Source organism: Canis lupus, chromosome 12 (genome assembly GCF_048164855.1).
Source record: "Canis lupus baileyi chromosome 12, mCanLup2.hap1, whole genome shotgun sequence".
In the NCBI taxonomy this organism is placed as follows: Eukaryota; Metazoa; Chordata; class Mammalia; order Carnivora; family Canidae; genus Canis; species Canis lupus.
In genome coordinates, this window is record NC_132849.1 from 25966429 (window position 1) to 25985631 (window position 19203).

The 19203-nt window shown below is 40.3% G+C and overlaps 2 protein-coding genes across 7 annotated transcripts in view; one reads left to right on the forward strand and one right to left on the reverse strand.

Annotated features, from left to right (window-relative positions):
• Positions 1-13391, reverse strand: part of POLR1A (RNA polymerase I subunit A) — a 69756-nt gene extending 56365 nt beyond the window's left edge. The window contains exons 1-6 of one of the 2 annotated variants that reach the window (XM_072770079.1): positions 13199-13391; positions 10529-10733; positions 8791-8940; positions 5796-5903; positions 4732-4817; positions 4508-4611 (exon numbers count right to left, since the gene is read on the reverse strand). In XM_072770079.1, coding sequence (XP_072626180.1) covers positions 4508-4611; positions 4732-4817; positions 5796-5903; positions 8791-8940; positions 10529-10733; positions 13199-13275 — 730 coding nt within the window. In that variant the 5' untranslated portion in view covers positions 13276-13391. Of the gene's footprint in view, positions 1-4507; positions 4612-4731; positions 4818-5795; positions 5904-8790; positions 8941-10244; positions 10323-10528; positions 10734-13198 lie in introns of those variants that run through there. The other variant, XM_072770080.1, reaches the window with a different exon arrangement.
• A 287-nt stretch (positions 13392-13678) lies between these two features.
• Positions 13679-19203, forward strand: part of PTCD3 (pentatricopeptide repeat domain 3) — a 29991-nt gene continuing 24466 nt past the window's right edge. Inside the window, exons 1-3 of one of the 5 annotated variants that reach the window (XM_072770105.1) lie at positions 13679-13834; positions 15726-15778; positions 15892-15928. In XM_072770105.1, the coding sequence (XP_072626206.1) occupies positions 13731-13834; positions 15726-15778; positions 15892-15928 (194 nt within the window). In that variant the 5' untranslated portion in view covers positions 13679-13730. Of the gene's footprint in view, positions 13924-15707; positions 15779-15891; positions 15929-19203 lie in introns of those variants that run through there. The other 4 variants (XM_072770103.1, XM_072770104.1, XM_072770106.1 and 1 more) reach the window with 4 other exon arrangements.

Genomic DNA, 19203 nt, shown 5'->3' on the forward strand with positions numbered 1-19203 from the left:
ATAATTAATAGATGTACCACAATTTAGTCTATTATTGATTGGCACTTAAGTCACTTCCTATTTTAAACTATTTAAACAATACTATGTGGTGTGCTGTGGTCTGGGTATGTCTAATTCTTGGTCATAAAAGTGGAATTGCTAGGTCAAGGAGTATACACATTTAAAATTTTGATTCCTATAAAAGCAAAACATTTCAATCAGTTAATACAACCGAAGGAAGTATGGGTATGCAATGAAAAGAGGCGTTGACCTTCAGGAATAACCACAGCATCAGAAAGCTATGTATATTCAGTGGGAAAACAGATTCCATTAAGCTAAACAACAATTTGTGGGCATTTCTGAAAATGACTATTTGGACTTCCTCTCCTACTAAAACAGGTTTGAAGGGCTGAGGAAGATCAGTTGAATCTAGCAATCCTCCCCAGCTCCCATCCCAGTAGCTCCCCATACATGAAGTGCCCCACTGCAGTTTCATCACAATGAAGGCAGACTCGAGTTGTTTGATCACAGGATTTTAAAGTCAGGAGAAACTTGTAGGAAGCCACTTCCTCCCATGGGCTACACCATCCTTAACAAGACAGTTGTACAACCTACAAAAATGAATTCTCCCTAGATGGGGTTTCAGAACATCCCTAATGTGGGTTTCATTTCAGCTTTAAGAGCTGCTACATGACAAAGGGGTCAGTTGGGAGGTCACACAACTTGGGGAAGACTGGATCACAGTGGAGAGTGTCTTGGCTATAAGGATCCTCATTTTGTTTCTTTTTCAAGATTGTATTTACTTATTTGAGAGAAAAACCATAAGCAGATGGGAGGGGTAGAGGTGAGGGAGAAGCAGACTCCCTGCTGAGCAGGAAGCCCGATGTGGGACTCAATCCCAAGACTCCAGAATCATGACCTGTGCTGAAAGCAGATGCTTAACCAACTCAGCCACCCACACTCCTAATTTTAAAATGCTAATGTGCATTGTGGGGCTTGAGGGCACTCTGGAGCACACAGAGAATTTCACAAACTTATGGTGTTCCTCGTGGGATCACTAGTATGTAGCAACCATAGAGGCACAGGCCTCACTGCTTGGCTCCCTTTGGCCAGGAACATGGCCAGCCCTTGTTCAGAACACTCATCTACTCCCATGTCACCTGCTCCCTGAAGTTACTGACTTTTGTCACCTGCAGCCTCTTCTGACAGCAGAGGCCACATGGTCTCCACCTTGGTTCTGTACTCAGCCACAAGCATGATTGTTGGCATGAGGTTGAGTGCCCAACAAATAAATGTTTGCTAAATACTAAAATCCCAATCCTGGAACCGCTGAAGACTACAGTCATCTTGTTCCAAATCCACAGAATTTTGGGTGGCACTATCATACTCTCATAGCTGCAGTGAAAGATTTTAGAAGAATGCATTTGGCAAAGGCACTGGAAGGCTACTTAACTGCTAGACATTTGCCCCAAAGAAATGGTTTATCTTTTAGAATTCTGACCATCTTTGTTCTCAATCTGTGAACATTTTCTAAGGTGCACTAGGGGCCAGAATAGCAATTCTCAACCTGAAAAATTGTTTTAGGGGCTATTTATAGGTAAGTGTAGAAAAATCCACCTTTGTGGTTAACTGTTAATAATTAAAATTAAATAGGCTTTCTAAATGCAATGCGTTATCCACGATTAGATCCTGGAACATAAAAAGGACATCACTGGAAAAACTGGGGAAATTCAAATAAAGTCTGTAGTTCAGTTAATAGCAGCAGGGTAAGTTAATTTCTTAGTTTGGACAAGTTCACTAGGGTAATGAAATATTACATTAGGAAACACTGAATAAAGAGTACATGGGAACTCTCTGTACTACCTCTGCAACTCTTCCATTATCCTAGAATTAGTCTAAAATAAAAGGTCTGAAAGTCTGTGTTCCCTCCAGTTTCATGTGTTAAAATCCTACCCACCACGTGATGCTATTAGAGATGGGGTCTTTGGGAGGTGATTTGGTCATGAGACCAGAACTCTTATGATCAGGACTGGTGTCCTTATGAAAAGACTCCCAGGAACTCCTGGGTGGCTCAGCAGTTAAGCGCATCTGCCTTCAGCTCAGGGAGTGATCCTGGAGTTATGGGATCAAGTCCCACATTGGGCTCCCTGCATGGAACCTGCTTCTCCCTCTGCCTATGTCTCTGCCCCCCCGCCCCATGAATAAATTAAAAAAAAAAAAATCTCTAAAAAAAAAAAAGTAAAAAGACTCCAGAAAGTTCCCTTGTCCCTTTCTGCCACATGAGGCTATAGGGAGAAGACAACTGTCAATGAGGAAGCAGAGCCTCACCAGACACCAAATTTGTCAGCACCAAAGTCCTAGCCTCAAGAACTGTGAAAAATAAATGTTTGTCATTTAGATGTCACCCACTCCATGATATTTTTGTTATGGCACCCAAATAGATTAAGTTATTTACTCCAGGCTTTGTCAAGGTCCTCAATGTAATAGATTATGCTTTGTTAGGAACAGAACTTATTTCCCTGTCTATTCCATATTTTCAAGCTCTTGAATAAGGTTTAGTAACAATACACTAAAGACCTTCACTCATGAAATCTCAACTCTGGGCAAGAAGTTTTGTTATTGCCAGTATACAGAGTTGGAAACAAAACTCCAATGACCTTCCCTAAGCTACTCAGAATAAACAACAGAGTGAGGGGTCAGTCACAGTTATATAATATGGAAAAGTTATATTTCCATGCTAGCACACTGACTGCACCATGTATGTACTATACGTGTCAGGCACCGGTGTCAGTATTTAAAATGGAATATCTTACTTAACTTTCACTTCAAAAAGAAAAAAAATTGTTTAAACAATTGTATAACTACAAAAATAAAAAAGCACAAGACATACAGATGGCCAACAGTCACATGAAAAGATACTCAACATCACACATCAAGGAAATGCACATTAAAACCACAATGATATCACTTTATGCCTGTCAGAATGGCTAAAATAAAAAAGACAAGAAATAACAAGTGTTGGCAAGGATGTAAAGGAAAAAAACCTTTGTACATTGTTCGTGGGGATATAAATGATTGTAGTCACTGTGGTAAACAGCATGGAAGTTCCTTAAGAAATTAATAAAAATACCATATGACCTAATAATTCTACTACTGGGTATTTAGCCAAAGGAAATAGAAACACTAACTTGAAAAGATATACACACTCCTATGATTACATCATTATTTATAATAGCCAAGATAGGAAAGCAACAAGTGTCCACCAACAGATGAATAGAAAGGGGATCCCTGGGTGGCCTGCCTTCGGCCCAGGGCATGATCCTGGAGTCCTGGGATCGAGTCCCACATCAGGCTCCCTGCATGGAGCCTGCTTCTCCCTCTGCCTGTGTCTCTGCCTCTCTCTCTCTCTCTCTGTGTCTCTCATGAATAAATAAATAAAATCTTAAAAAAAAAAAAAGGATAAGATGTGAGAAATATATATGATAGATATAGAAATATATCATATATATATATGATAGAATATCATGCAGCCATAAAAAGGATGAGATTGAGTCATTTGCAACAACATGGATGGACCCAGAGATTATTATGCTAAGTGAAATAAGTCAGACTGAAAAAGACAAATACCATATGATGCCATTCATAAGCGGAACCCAAAAAAGACATGAATAAACAAAAAGTGCAATCAAAACTATGGATACAGAGAACTGATGGTTGCCAGAGGAGAAGGAAGGGGGAGTTGAGAAAAATGGGTGAAGGAGATATAGGCTTCCAGGTAAGGAATGAGTAAGTCACAGGAATAAAAGGCATAGCATAGGGAATATGGTCAATGATATCATAATAGGGTTGTATTGTGACAGATGGGAGCTATACTTGTGGTGAGCAGAGCATAATGTATAAACGTATCAAAGCACCATGTGGTACCCCTGAAACTAATGTAACGTTGTGTGTCAACTATGATAAAATAAAAAAATTTTAAATAATAAATTTGAAAGTAGAAATACTAAGTCTATCAAATTTTTTCCCCAGTACCCCAGTGGCAGAGCAGAACTGACTTCAGGAATCTGAGTGGACAGCCAAGAGCAGCCTGTGGGAGGTGCTGATGTTCTCTGAATGCTCAGTGTTTTCCTTTAAAACTCACCTACCATTTTATACTTTACCTCAAAATAAATCCACACTCATCTGATAATAAAATGGTTCTAGGTATATGCCAAGTAGATTCTTAATTTATTCCTCAAAAATCTTCCAGAAAAATTACTGCCTGAGGCACGATGTATCTCATTCAGCCCACTAGCACTCTCATAAGGTAGCTCAGCTCATCAGTTCTACGTGAGAGGCCAGGGCCACACACTCAAACAGGGTCCCCCTCTGACCATCAGAGGCTTGGACCCTGCCCCACTGCTGGCCCACCACAAACACAGAGGTGAGAAAGGTGATTAACGACCAGGTATTCCCAAGGTTCAAGACATATCTGTTGGCCACATATGTGAAATGTGGCCAGGGACCACCCGGGGCCCAACCTGCTTACCTAGAGGCTCTGTGTCCTTCTGGTCAGCCTTCTTGTGCACCATGGCTGGATATGTGACTGTCAGCTTGCTATTGTGCTCCTTTCGGACAACTGACCGCCCAGTTCTACATATGAGAACAATTGTGACTGAGGACAAAAAAACTTCCACAAGATATTGAGTAACAGCCATGAGTGACTGGACAGCGGCTTCTGGGGAAAGGGAAAGGCAAGGGCCTGATACTCACTTGCAGTGGGGACACCGCTTGGCAGTCATATGTGCCTTCCAGAAGTAAGCAATGAGCTTGCTCCTGCTATCACAAACATTTTTCACCTGTTGAGAAAAAGCAAAGAACCTTGCAGGACCATTTGAAGAACCCTTGTACATGTTCCATTTTATAGTTTTTACCTTTAAAAACAAAACAAAACACAAAGGAGCTCTCCTCTTCCTTAAACATTCTTCACAGAACCCTAATATAGCCAAATTCTGCCAATTACTAAGTGACTTCTTTAAGCTTAAACATGGGAATAAGAGGAACTACCTCACCAAGGTGTTACTAAGAGCTCATGAGTGCAGTGGGAGGGGGCGCTTGGAATACAGTAAGTCCTCAATCAATAAATGTTAGTTAATGTAAAACAAATCTTTCCATATGCAGCTAGTATGTCCTCCCTGCTATCTCCCTTGGATGGCCTTCAGGGTCCTAAGAAAGGCACATCCACAGTGAAGCTACTCAAATGGGTCTGAGCCTGGCTGCAAATGAAACATTCCTGGGAGCTTCTGTAACTTCCATCGGACTCTACCGCCAGACCCATTAACTCAGAATCTTGGGTATGAAACTTGAGCATAAGGTGAATTCAATTTTAAGATTAGTACTTGAAAGATTAGTACAGGTTGATTAGCTATGCTATTCGTTCATCCACTGGACAAATACACAGGTGCTGTGAGGGTGGGGAAGCTAAGGAGGTAGCAATGGTTTACAGCATTGGAGAGAAACAGAGGAAAAGGACCCAGATACCAATCTCAAAGTGAGACAGTATACCTCAACCTTGCTGGACGCTGTACCTGCACCACTTAATTTCCTCTATTCCTCTCATCAGTCCTGTAGGCCCCCATTAAAGAAGAGGACACAGAGACTCAGGGACAGCATGTAACTTGTGATGTCACAGGCCTCTAAGAGGTAGAACTGGGATTCAAAGCCAGGTTTGCCTTAGGGAAGCCGAAGGGTATACAGAAATGACAGCGTACAGGGATCCGTGATAACTGCACTAAAAACCAAGTGGTACAGGAAAAGAGAGATACAAGATAACTCACATGTGCACCATGGGGTCCCAACAGATTATTCTGTACTATTTTGGCTGTATATTGTTCTAACTCTTCCTGAATTTTGAAGGCAGTAGGATCAGCATTTTCTTCCAGAAACTGAAAAACAAAGAGAAAAACCATACTACCAAAGTAAAGCAAGCGTATGATTGGCAGCATCATATGGGCCAGTCCCTCCCAGGGTGGGAGAGTTTAGTTCAAGAGAAGTGAGGCAACACCACTGTTAAAAAACAAAAAACAAAACCAAATATCTTGTTTCCAACAATGGTGAGCTACTTTATTCGGACCAAACCTAACACTAAAAAGAACTAAGATAGGATACAATACTAAAAAATATTTAAAGCTCTGAAGAGCTGACAGGACAGTGAGGAATAGGCAGACTGAAGAGTAGCCAAGCAGCTAGGAGGTCAAATGGCACGAGGGCTGTGTTGGCTCTGATACAGGGCTGAGGCATAGCATAGCTCCGGAGTGACCTGAGGTGCAGTTACGTCCCCCTGCAGGAGGCACTGACCAACTTCCATGATGTTCCCTGGAGCTGCACAACACAGCAGTCCTGACCTTGGGTGCATTTTCCAACTGATTCATTTTGAACTTTTCATTTTGAAGACCTCAAATGATAAAGAGGACAGAAATCAGGGTCTAGAGTCAGTTCCAGGACAGAACTCTACTCTCCCAACCCACAAACACAGGAAGCTGGGAACACAAAGGGTTACACTCTTAGGAACCAGACTGGGCCTGACAGACTGCAGCCTGGATTCCAAATGGCTGGGCAGTCTAGGGAGCCCTCAGCTTTGAACCAGGCCTACAATGATCCAAGGTCACCATGCACATGGCAGAAAAAATAGGAATCCTCTCTGAAGGAAGGCAATATTATCCCAGGCCTCCAATTAGTCCTAACAAGAACTTTCTAAGTACAATGATTTAAAAAACCCCAAAAACACTGGTCAAAAATAAACATGAGGACGGGAAAGAGACAGGGTTTCTGGGGTTTTGGACAATCTCTTGACAACGAAGGTGACTATATGGGTGATGGTTACGTTGTAACTATTTGTTAGACTATGTTATTAAGGCACTTCTGTGTATGAATTTTACAAAATAATTTTTTTTAAAGATTTATTTATTTATTCATGATAGACATAGAGAGAGAGAGAGGCAGACACAGGAGGAGGGAGAAGCAGGCTCCACGTCGGGCGAGGGACTCGGTCCCGGGACTCCAGGATCGCGCCCCGGGCCAAAGGTAGGTGCTAAACCGCTGAGCCACCCAGGGATCCCACAAAATAAATCTTTTAAGGTAGTATTAAGTATCATGAATAATTTTACACCAACAAATCTGAAACAAGTATGTAGAAAACCATAATTTACTCTCAGTAAGGTTTTAAGATTCTTCTTGCTCTCTCAGACAAATTTGGCTTTGGGTTAATTTTTTGGCTCTAGTCTCTGGAATCACATGTGCTTATATGTGCACATGCATATACACACACACACACTATACACTAGACCAAATTTCTGACTCCAGCCCAAAGCCATAGGATTAACTCTAGGTCTTTTCTTTTTCATGTATTTCTAACTCCGTTCTCTAATAGTGTGAGATCTGGCCTGCCTTATCCTTAAAATATGTACTTATTGGATCAATCCCCCTCCCTGTCTGCAACCCCTCTCCCATCACACTGCTGCCACCCCTCCCACGCATGGATCCCTCCCACTCAACTTGGGGTCACACTCCTTTCTAGGCAACCCTCCTTGTGGAACCACTCCTCATCCCATTTGGGAACCCACATACCTCACTGAGCCATCTAGCATGAGTACTTTCTCACTTGACTCGGGCACTCACACCCTATGCTGAGCTCATATCCCTAAATGAATATCTTCCTCACCCTATGTGAGCTCTGACATTCCATGTTGGGCTGCCCACACATACAGGGATGTTCTCCTCTTGCATGCTTTTCCTACCTTGTTTGGGCTCTGACAACTCACCTAAGGCCACACCTCTATGTAAAATCCTATGTGCTCTGCTGACCTAATGTTTTTAAAACTAAATTATTGAGGAATGGGAAGTCGAAAGGAAAGGTGAAAGTTCCCCTTGTGGCAAGAAATAAGACAAGGATGCTTGCTACCTCTTCAACACAGTAATGTAGATCCTAGCCACCAAAATAAGGTAAGAAAAAGAAACAAAACATAGCTGGAAAGAAACAAAACTGCCATTATTCACAGATAGTAAGATTGTGTTGAAAACAATCTATAGGTAAAGCATTAGAATTAATGATATAAAAAAAATTAATGATATACTTTTGCTGGGTTCTTTCATACAAAAATCAATACACAAAAATGAGTTATATTTCAATTTACAAATAGAAAATGGGTTTTACATAAGATACTTAATAACAACACCAGAAAACCTGAAGGAATTTTGTATCGCAAAAAGAAAAATGTCTCTATGATAGATTTGGTGGTCTCCACCTTATCCAAGTAACAAATTCAGCCTTACCAATAACATAACAACTTGGCATCAAGTGCCTCCTGAAATGATACAGTAAAATGTATTTCACATGGTGTAGGTTGTATTCTTACCAAAATGTGAATCTAGTGAGGAAACAATCAGACAAATCCAGAATGTAAGAAGTCCTACAAGATAAATGGCTTTGAGTCTTCAAAAAAGTCAGTACCATGAAAAGCAATTTTCTGCACTGAAACAGATCAAAGAAATATAACAATCCAAAGCAATGCACAAGGCTCCACTGGCTTCTAGATCCAGAAAAAAGAAAACCTCATTGATAGGTAAAATGGTATTTCACAATGTTTTATTAGCATGTCTTTAATTTTCTTATTGCTTCATGTTTTCACACCTACCTATTGGTACCTAGTTGTAAGATGTAAAGATCAAACATTCTGGTGACTATTAGGATGACAAATCTAGGGATAACATACAAACACAGGTCTATTCCTGCTTTGGCTCCCCTGATTGCCATGACAACCACCACCAACGTACCCTATTCAAGATTCTCTCGAGCTCGTAGACAGCTTGTAGGGCCCCCACTTCCAGAACTCGCAGCTGGCAGACTAAGAGGTGAATCACAGCCCGGGGGCAGGTCAGCATGTGACAGTTTAAACAGGAACCCCGGAGCAGTAGGTAGAGTTTCTAAAGAGAGGGAATAAAAAGAAGCAGGAAAATTAGAAAGAGACATAATAGTTAAGGTAATTTTCAATGTATTTAAGTTTTTTATGTAGCCAGTTTATTCCTTGAAGAATTCCATTTCCAGGGCACCTGGGTGGTTCAGTCAGTTAAGCGTCCGATGTTTGATTTCGCCTCAGGTCATAATCTCCTGGTAATGGGATCTCAGGGTCATGCGATCGAGCCCATGCAGGGTTCTGTGCTAGGCAGGAAGCCTGCTCTTCCTCTGCCCCTCCCCTGGCTCCCATGCCTGCACTCTAAATAAATAAAACCTGAAAAAAAAAAAAAAAAAAAAACCTGAAAAAAAAAAAAACACTTCCTGATATACCTTAAAGCCTCTGTGACCCTATGAACTAGATAAATACTATTCTATTTTTTTTATCGTTTCATTTTAAGCCTTTACAAGTTGAAATTTACTTTGGGTCTGAGATAGGGAACTACTTTCATTTTATTTGACTAAGTACCAGATACTCATTTTAGTATTTAAATATTTAACTTACAACATTTAATATTTAAGAAGCACCTGGCTGGCTCAGTCAGTGGAGCATGCAATTCTTGATCTGGGGTTATGAGTTCCAGCCCCTTGTTTGATATAGAGATTAAGATTACTAAAAATAAAATCCTTAAATCAATAAATGAGGCATTTAATATTTAATATATTTAGTATTTAAATAAATGCCAAACTTAAGCTTAAATATTTAGTAGTTAACTCAATACTGATTTAACTAAAACAACTGTTTCCTGAATACGATTAACAGACAAAAATCACACACACTGTCATCTGTGGAGTTTAAAACAGATCCTGGAGGCTAGGTTAACTGACATAAAAAGCTGAAAATACACAAGTAGACTCTAGATAGGATCCTCATTCTTAGTTCACTGTCTGGCCTTCTGGGCTTTGCTCCTCTTGCAACCAAGTAAAAGCCCACAAATCCACTAGAAGACCTTATGGAGGTTTGGAGAACTCCAAAAGTCCTATTGTCAAGGAGGCTTTACTCAGATTTCTAAAGGGCATGAAGTCCCTGAAACCTAAAGGATAGGGGATGAATTCGAATGCTTTTTTTCCTTCTACATGTACAGAACCAAGCTGTGGCTTTTCTTAACTGGAATCAAATTGAAATTCATTTAGTTAGGGCTGTAGCCCAAGTTGAATTTCCTGGATTTGGCTCTCAAGATTTTAAATCTTATGGTAGAGAGCACTTTAACTCCATGGCTAGAGCTAACTTCCGGGGATCCCTGAGTGGCGCAGCGGTTTAGCGTTTAGCGCCTACCTTTGGCCCAGGGCACGATCCTGGAGACCCGGGATCAAATCCCACGTCGGGCTCCCAGTGCATGGAGCCTGCTTCTCCCTCTGCCTATGTCTCTGTCTCTCTCTCTCTCTCTCTCTGTGTGTGACTATCATAAATAAATAAAAAAAGTTAAAAAATAAATAAATAAAAAAAAATAGAGCTAACTTCCTTGGACACCTCCTGTGAGGCCAGGGATGGCCTCACAAATCCCACCAGCAACCCTGAGATACACACACACACACAGTGCAGTCCAGGGCAGAACGTACATCAAAGAGGAGAGGGTTGTACACCGTGAGTGGAAGCTCAATGTGGCCCAGGTGGCCGGAGCAGTTGTTGAAGTCTTGAACGCAGGTGGAGCACACCTCTTTGGAATCTGCAGGGCCCAAAGCTAAATCGTACAGGCCATTCGCTGATGGATTCCCCAGGCTGTCCAGGTAACGAGGGTTCGTAATGGACTTAACACTTAATTTCCTAAGGAGATAAAAAAGAGACCAAGGGAAAACTAAGGTTACCCAACTTCCGGGATGTTTCTTCTTTGGTGCTTCGTAAATGATGATTTCATGTTTGTTTCCTCAGCCATGCTGACTGCTTCAGGGTATAGAATCTGTGTATGCCTTGCTAACCACTACAGCTCAACACTTAGCACAGCGCCTGCACACAATGGCTGCTCAAAAAGTATGTGCTTAACAGATTAAGAGTGGTAAAATACGTAAAAAACAGATTTAGTGCAAATCTTGCACTCAATACAATGGAGACTGTGTACAAATAGTTAAGTACCTACCACACACTAAACGCTTTACAAGCAGCATTTAGTCTGCCTTTAACCCTCTGAGAGGTATCACAATATGTATTTTTCCAAGGAGGAAACGCAAAGTCAGAATAGTTAGATGATTTTTAATCCAGGTAACACAGCCAGGATGGGGGAGGACAGAGGCAGGATATGGACCACATTTAACTCCAAGGCCCACATAGTTCAATAGAGAGAAGATAATTCAATAACCCCTGTATGCAGAAGCAGTAAATTTAAGTCAAATACAAACACGCAAAACTTTGAGAAGTATAACCCGTTTTACTAAAAGTTTCATCACAGTATTTCATGTTTGGTTTAAAGGGGGCTCACATAGGACACCTAACTACTTTTACTAAAGTACATTCATACCAATTTTGCTTTTTAAGCTTTTTTAAACTTTGAAAATAAAGACAATTATCCAAATCTCACAACCTAGGAGAAACCACTGTTAACATTCAGTTAATATATATATTATATATGTGTGTAAATACATCTTGATGTATTTTTAGAAACATAACTGGGATCATTTGGTATTTCCAGCACTGTGTTTGTCCATTTTCATTTAGTATTAAATTAGTATTTTTATGTCACTAAAATTCTTTTCAAACATAATTTAAGAGTTGTAAAATCTTTCATTGAACGTGCAATAGTTCATTGAACCAAACTATTATAAGTAATAGTTTCATATGTAAGCTTATAAAACCTATCTGCATAAAGATTTTTGCACAGAATACTTCAAACTATGTCCTAAAAATATAATTATTTCCTCAGTGGAGTAGAATCCCTGAATCAAAGAGTGCAAATTGTTTGAAAGTCCTGATATATTCTGCTACCTTGCATTCTAGAAAAGGTAGGCTAAGAATAGATGGTCTTCACCAGAACTGACCTAAGCACCTGAAAATCTTTCCGGAGCTCCTGGCTGGCTCAGTTAGTACAGCATGGGATTCCTGATCTCAGGGTCTTGAGTTCGAGCCCCATGTTGGGCATGAAATCTACTTTAAAAAAAATTTTTTTTAAAGAAAAAAAAAAGCCTTTCCAAATTTCGGGTGGAAAAACGCTACTCCACTGTCACGTTAATTCATTTTTTATTATGATCTTTCTTTCAAGTTTAGTCCTTTGAGTTGAAATCCTAATGTCCTCATTATTGTGCTACACAATAATGTTCTTCAATAATTGTTCTTCATACACGAGATCATTAATCTTTTATTATAACGGTGGCAAGTATTTCTCCTGGTTTATAATTTTCCTTTTGTTATTTTTCACATTAAGGGTTTAGAAATTCTATAACACGGGACTCCTGGATGGCTCAGTGGTTGAGAGTCTGCCTTTGGCTCAGGGCGTGATCCGGGGGTCCTGGGATCTAGTCCCACATCAGGCTCCCTGTGGGGAACCTGCTTCTTCCTCTGCCTGTGTCTCTGCCTCTCTGTGTCTCTCATGGATAATGAAAATCTTAAAAAAAAATTTTTTTTGTAAGAGCTTCGTTGAGATATAGCTCACATACTACACAATTCATCCTTTTAAAGTGTACACTCCATGGTTTTCAGCATATCTAGAGTTGCACAATCATCACCAACCTATTCAGAATACTTTCAGCCCCAGGAAGAGAAACCCTGTACCCGTTACATGTCATTCTCTTTGCCACAGAAGTAAAAGAGCCTGAAAACAGTAAGGTCCTACGAATAAAGTTCTGAGGATGCGGTCAAGACTGCCAAATGCTATGATGATCAAAATGAGGACTTAGGAGAGTCTCCTTGATTTAGTAAGTAGGCAGAGAATATAGAGGGTCCTAGCAAAAAGTTGTCGCTTTCAGAGTCTTGAAGGATAACCATTTTGACTAAATACGTGTTTAACTACATCAGGGACGTTACAACGCCACAAACGCTGGTTTATTACCAAAGAAATCGATGAACCCTAACGCTGCAACCTAGGAACCTCCTTCTCCCCAATGCAAGCTCTAACCTGGCACCAAAGGGTCCTAGGCAGGGCACGCCGACTCAAGACGTTCCTGGAACTACGCGTCCCAAGAGGCAACGCGCCCGACCATCAGCGACTCAGAGGATAAACTGAGCGCAAGACCTTTCGGGAACAGTAGTTTACGGCGCCGCCTGAACAGACCGACTCAGCATGCTTCCCACCAACTCCTTACTTGAGTTCCTCGGCCGAATACATCCCGAAGGAAATGCCCTGCAGCCTCCGCCAGGGCATGTTCTTTGAGCCCAACATCTTACAGGTAGGTTTCGAGTTCTGACACCCAGAGAGAGGTTCTAATCAGCACCGGCAACTTAACTCAAACTCAAGCACGCAGCCACCATGTGATTTATAACGCGTTTGCGCGCGAGAAAAGCTCGCCGGGATGAGATTTACGTGGACGAGACCACTTCCACCGTGTGTGTGGGGGGGAGTAATTTGATGACTTTCGCTTGCCCTCTTATTTTGAAAATACTGAGGATATATGTCATTAAAATAAGAGTTTCTGAAAATTTCTTAGAGGAAAACGAGGCCTTTTGAGCCTTTAACTTCTGTAAAAAAGTCTTTCAAGCCACGAGCTTTTCACCTAATTCTTGATTGCTTTTGTCTTGTTCCGTCTCAGCCAATAGCCGAGCTATTCCCCGCCCCCTCTGGGTAATCCTGAAGGTCGAGGTCAGGCTTTCCCAGGATGCTACGCGAAGAAGCCAAAGATGGCGGCAGCAGCGACCAGTCGCTGGCTGGGGTTCCGCTGCAGGCTTTGCCTGAAGCTGAGGGGTCAGCGGGCAAGTCCGTGTGGACAGATTCCCTGCTGCAGGTACGAGATGCTTGGAGAATCCCTGAGAAAGAGGCCCCTGGCCGACTTCCTCCAATGTGTCCGCTTTTCTCTGGGAGCTGGGGAACTAGGTACGATGGAGGCAGATGCGCACGCGCAATTCCGCGACCGCGTGCTTATCCCCGCACGCGGTGCTGGAGTCCTGGAAATAAGGGCTTGAGGTTCTTCGGTTAGGGAGTTGTTTATTGGGTGGCTTGCTTATCCTAGAGTTAAGAACTGTCAGCAGGATTAGGATCCTGCTCTCGTGGAGCTTGCGTTTTAGTGGATGTGGCTATTAGCAACCCCGTCTCAAGTTTTAAAAATAGAAAAATAGCTCCCTCTGCCTGTGTCTCTGCCTCTCTTTCTCTCTCATGAATAAATAAATAAAATCTTAAAAAAGAAAAATAGGTGCCCTTACTCATTTTCACCAAGCAGGGGGAACTCGGAAGATTTCCCAAATTAAAGGCATTTTATGAGGGCCACTGCGTGCTGGATGTTGTGGGGATGGTTAGCCAAAGAAAGTATCCAGGTCTTCATAAAAACAAGGAAGTCTAAAAGTTTGGAGCATAGCCTTTGGGTTGCTGTTGATTGTCACGTTTCTTTAATTGGATAATAGGTTTTCTCTTTTGTAGACTGGAGCTAGTAATCATCCAAACAAACAAACAAAAAATGGTGAGGAGTAAGTAAACTGTATGACTTATTGTATACATTTAGTGTGCAATCCCTTCACTCAAGTCCTCAAAAAAATGGAGGAAATGCTCCAGCCTTAACGCTGCTGTCTATCCCAGTCTTTTTCCTGGTAGTGCCGCTGTTGACATTTTTCTACTCATTTCCTTTGCCTGACAGCAGTATCTCTTCCTCTGCTTTCACCCACAAGACTACAGTGGTCCTAATGTTGGGAGAAACAGATAGCATAATTTGAAACAGTGGATCCCTCTCAGGTTGATACTTAGGAGAGAAATACTGTTTTAAAAATGATATTTGAGACCAGATACCAGTAAAGGAAGTACATTTTTTTCTAATTACATTTTGGTGATTTTAGGAATGGTACTAATGCCGTGTAGGAAGGAAATGCACAAGATAATAGTGTACGTGACTGATATTTTTACTGTGTTCCTTAGTACGATCAAAACATTTAAAAATTCAGTCATGGGTCAGTGGGTCTGTATTTTGGATGAAAAATAAGGTCAGCAATTTCAAGTTTAAATTACTTGGACGTATATATTTGGCAAATTCCTGATTGTTGAATGAAGTGGGATAAAAGGCTATGGTTATCTTAGCTTAATTCATCGTAATTGTTATAAGTGGGTTAGTCTTATCATTAGGATGTTATTCATATGGAATGAGGAGCTCATTAAATTGCCCCTCTTGACCTCAATATTTTAGATTACCAAGGTTGAAAGTATCATTTCAAATCAGCTGCTTCAGTGGTTCACATGCTATTGAAATTTTTTCCCTGATTTTATTTAATGAGATTGCCTGATTTAAAAATATTGACCGGGGACACTTGGGTGGCTCAGCAGTTAAGCGTCTGCCTTCGGCCAAGGCCGTGATCCTGGAGTCTGAGGATCGAGTCCCTCATTGGGCTCCCGACATGGAGCCTGCTTCTCCCTCTGCCTGTGTCTCTGCCTCTCTCTGTCTGTGTCTCTCATGAATAAATAAATAAAATCTTAAAAAAAAAAATGTTGACCATATTGTGTCCATATCTTCTATCTATTTTGTAATGGTTTTGAACTTTCTCTTCAGGCCATGTCTTCTCAGTGTATATTGACATGAATTATTCAGTCATTTTGATCCATGACAATTGGAAAATTAGGGTTCAAAATGCACATAGGTGGAGATGAGGTGGGAACTTCATTAATGAGTATTATTTTAGGACTTTTATTTTTTGCAGATTTTATTCTGGAAGTGCAACCCTCCCAAAGGTTGAAGGAACTAATATAACAGGTATATAAAAATATATTGAAACAATTTCATTTTTGTGTTAATACATTTCACTTACTTGTAGTAGTGGTAGTATTGGGAAACTGATTTACTTTTGTTTTATTTTTCAAATTAAGGGATTGAAGAAGTGGTCATTCCAAGAAAGAAAACTTGGTGAGTATTCAGTGTTCATTCAGCAAGTGGTTGGGTGCAAAACATTTGTAGGTAAGGAGCCGAAGACATGAAGAGCAGTAGAGAGCATTTCACGGAACAGAACAGCTTATGGGAGAAAAACTTGGGAGTTGAAAACATAAAGAGGGTGGAGAGTAGTGAGTGAATAGGGCATGAGATTTACATAGGGTTAAAAGATCTGAATTAAGTTTGGATAAGTAGTTAAATGATAATGGTTAATTATGAACATCCTTATTAGAAGGATTTTTTTTTTTTTAAAGAATATTCTTACAAGGTTGGAAGACCAGACATAAGTATTATCCTTACAGTCTTTAATAAAGTAAAACAAAACAGTGTGGACAGAGTTTAGCTTCTTTTTAGCTCACTAGATACATCCTTGAATAAATTGTCTTATTTAGGAGTTGTTGAATATGTGAGAAGTGAAACTTCTCTCTAGAATTCTTATAGTACTGATTTTGAAGACCCTCAAAAAGCCAGGTCTTCTCTAAGTAGGACCCAAAGACTAGGTTATTTTAGAAAAGAAAAATTTTAAATTACAGAATTAATTATTGTGGGGGAGTATGCTAAAAACAAGAAGAAAATAAAATTGCCAACAATTACTCTAATTAGAGCCAAGCTTCTTGGTCTATTCCGTAGTAAAATGTGGACAATGACAGCACCAGCCTCAGAGGATTAAAGGAGCATTTGAACAGTGTCTTCCACACAGTTCTCAGAAGATCACTATTTTAAGGTTTTGGGGTTTAACCTTTTTTTGCATAAATTACAGTTGACCCTTGAATAACAGACTTGAACTGCTTGGATCCATTATGTTTTTCCATGAACACAGTAGAGTATTATGAATGTATTCTTAAAAAAAATTTTTTTTTTACTTTAAGAATACAGTGTGTAACGCTTAAGAGGAACAATTGATTAATGCATATTTTGTAGGTTATCAGAAAGGCTTTAGTCAACAGTAGGCTATTGAATTTGGGAAGAGTTAAAAAGTTGTATACAGAGGGGTGCCTGAGTGGCTCAATTAGGCAGCTGTCCTTGGCTCAGGTCATGCTCTCAGGGTCTTGGGATCAGGTCCCGAGTCGAGTTGGGCTTTCTGCTTGACAGGGAGCCTGCTTCTTTTTTCTCCCTCTGCCTGTGCTTCTGCCTGCCTTTGTATGTGTGTGTGTGCATAATTTCTCTCTCTCTCAAATCTTAAAAAAAGTTATACATGGATTTTTGACTGTGCAGAGGACTGGGGGCTGTTTGGAACCCCTTGTTCAAGGGTCAGCTGTATACATATAGTTTGAGAGAACTGATTTGTATCTATGAATGGCATTCATGTCCAAAGCACTTTACCAACCCACTGTGCATCTGTCCCTGAGGAAGGTACTACAGGGAAAATGGAATATCTGGAGGTTGTGGTCAAGTGGCTTATGATATACTTGAGTCATGTGCATATTTTATTTTATATTTTACTTCTTATACTTACATGTGTACAAATCTTATACACACAGCTAGAAGCATAGAGGATATGATATAGTCAGTAATGGTTGTATTACACAAATCAAGGGAGTTTTATTGAAAATGTGGAAAATGACCTGTGCCTTAAATGAGTAAGATTATTTTATTAGCATCAGAATCACCTAGGAATTTTGTTTAAAATGTATTTCTCTGTAGGTAATTCTTGTGAACCCTAAAGTATGAGACCAGATAAAGGAACAGTAAGGTAGAGTGGCACATCACCATGAAATATCTGCTGGTAGGAAGAGGCCAAGCAGGCAGTTCTGTGAGAAATGTTCTCTTAGAATAGGGAAATAAGATAGCTGATACAGAGCACTGGCCATTAAACTGAGGCCTGCTTATTTATAGCCCAGGAGCCAAGAATGGTTTTTACATTTTTTTTTTTTTTAATGCTTGAAAAAGGCCAAAAGATGTTCATGGCCATGAGAAAATCACATGAAATTCAAAATCTTTTGGAGCTTGGCCTCATTTGTTAACATTGTGGCTACTTTTTTTTTTTTTTTTTTTTAAGGTTTTATTTATTTATTTGACAGAACACAAGCAGAGGTCATAGGCAGGCAGAGGAAGAGGGAGAAGCAAGCTCTCAGCTGAACAGAGAGCCCGATGTGGGTCTTGATCCCAGGACGTTGGGATCATGGCCTGAGCTGAAGGCAAATGCTTAACTGAGCCACCCAGGTGCCCCATCTGTGTCTACTTTATGCTACACTAGTGTAACATACAACAGAGTCCCTGTGACACTATTCATTTCTTTATAGAGAAAGTGATAATTTCTATACTCTGGAATTGAGGCTTTTAGACCTGGCAGAAGCCATTAGGGCTAAAATTCCTGTTGCCTTATTTTAAACATGTATCACCATTGAAGGATGTGATTTCCTAGATCACTCAGGTGCCAAAGAAGATGTTAGCAAATTACACAGGTTCCTTGTGAGTTTTCATAAATGAATGTAATATATTAAAGGCAGTGTTGTGAAAGCGTGAATCTATGTAGTAATGTTAGGGGTGATAGGAAATCTAGTTATAATCAATGCATAGGTAACTGGGTTCCTAAAAGAAGGAGATCTAAAACTTGATAGAGGGGCACCTGAGTGGCTCAGTTGGATAAGCATCTGACTATTAATCTCAGGGTCCGGAGTTCAAGCCCCACATTAAAAAAAAAAAAAAAAAAAAACTTACTAGATTGGTACAGAGAAGGTGTGGAGAAATGGACGCCTCAAATAACATTTGTTGATAGAGCAGTCAATTGGAATAATACTTTAGGGGAAAGTTTGCAGAATCTTAATTTAAAATGTGTATACTGGGGCACCTGGATGGCTCAGTGGTTGAGCATCTGCCTTTGGCTCAGGGCGTGGTCCCAGGATGGAGTTCTGCATCAGGCTCCCTATGGGAAGCCTGCTTCTCTTTCTGCCTATATCTCTGTCTCTCTGTGTCTCTCATGAATAAATAAAATCTTTAAAAATAAAAATAAAATGTGTATACCTTGTTGGTTAGCCATTCTGGAGGAACACTAGCATAAATCCAAAGAGACATGAATGAGAATGTTTTTTACCACTTGGAAATACTAACAAATTGAAACAGTCTGAGTGCCCATAGGTAAATAAGTCGATAATAAGTGGTTATCATTTAAAGAAACTTATTAGATTTATATGTAGTAACATGGGTAATACAATCAAACTTATGTAAGCAGATGAATAGAATGGCAGTATGTGTTTTTTTATGGCTGTGTTTGTGTGTGTGTGTGTGAAAGTATGTTAAAAGTTCTGGAA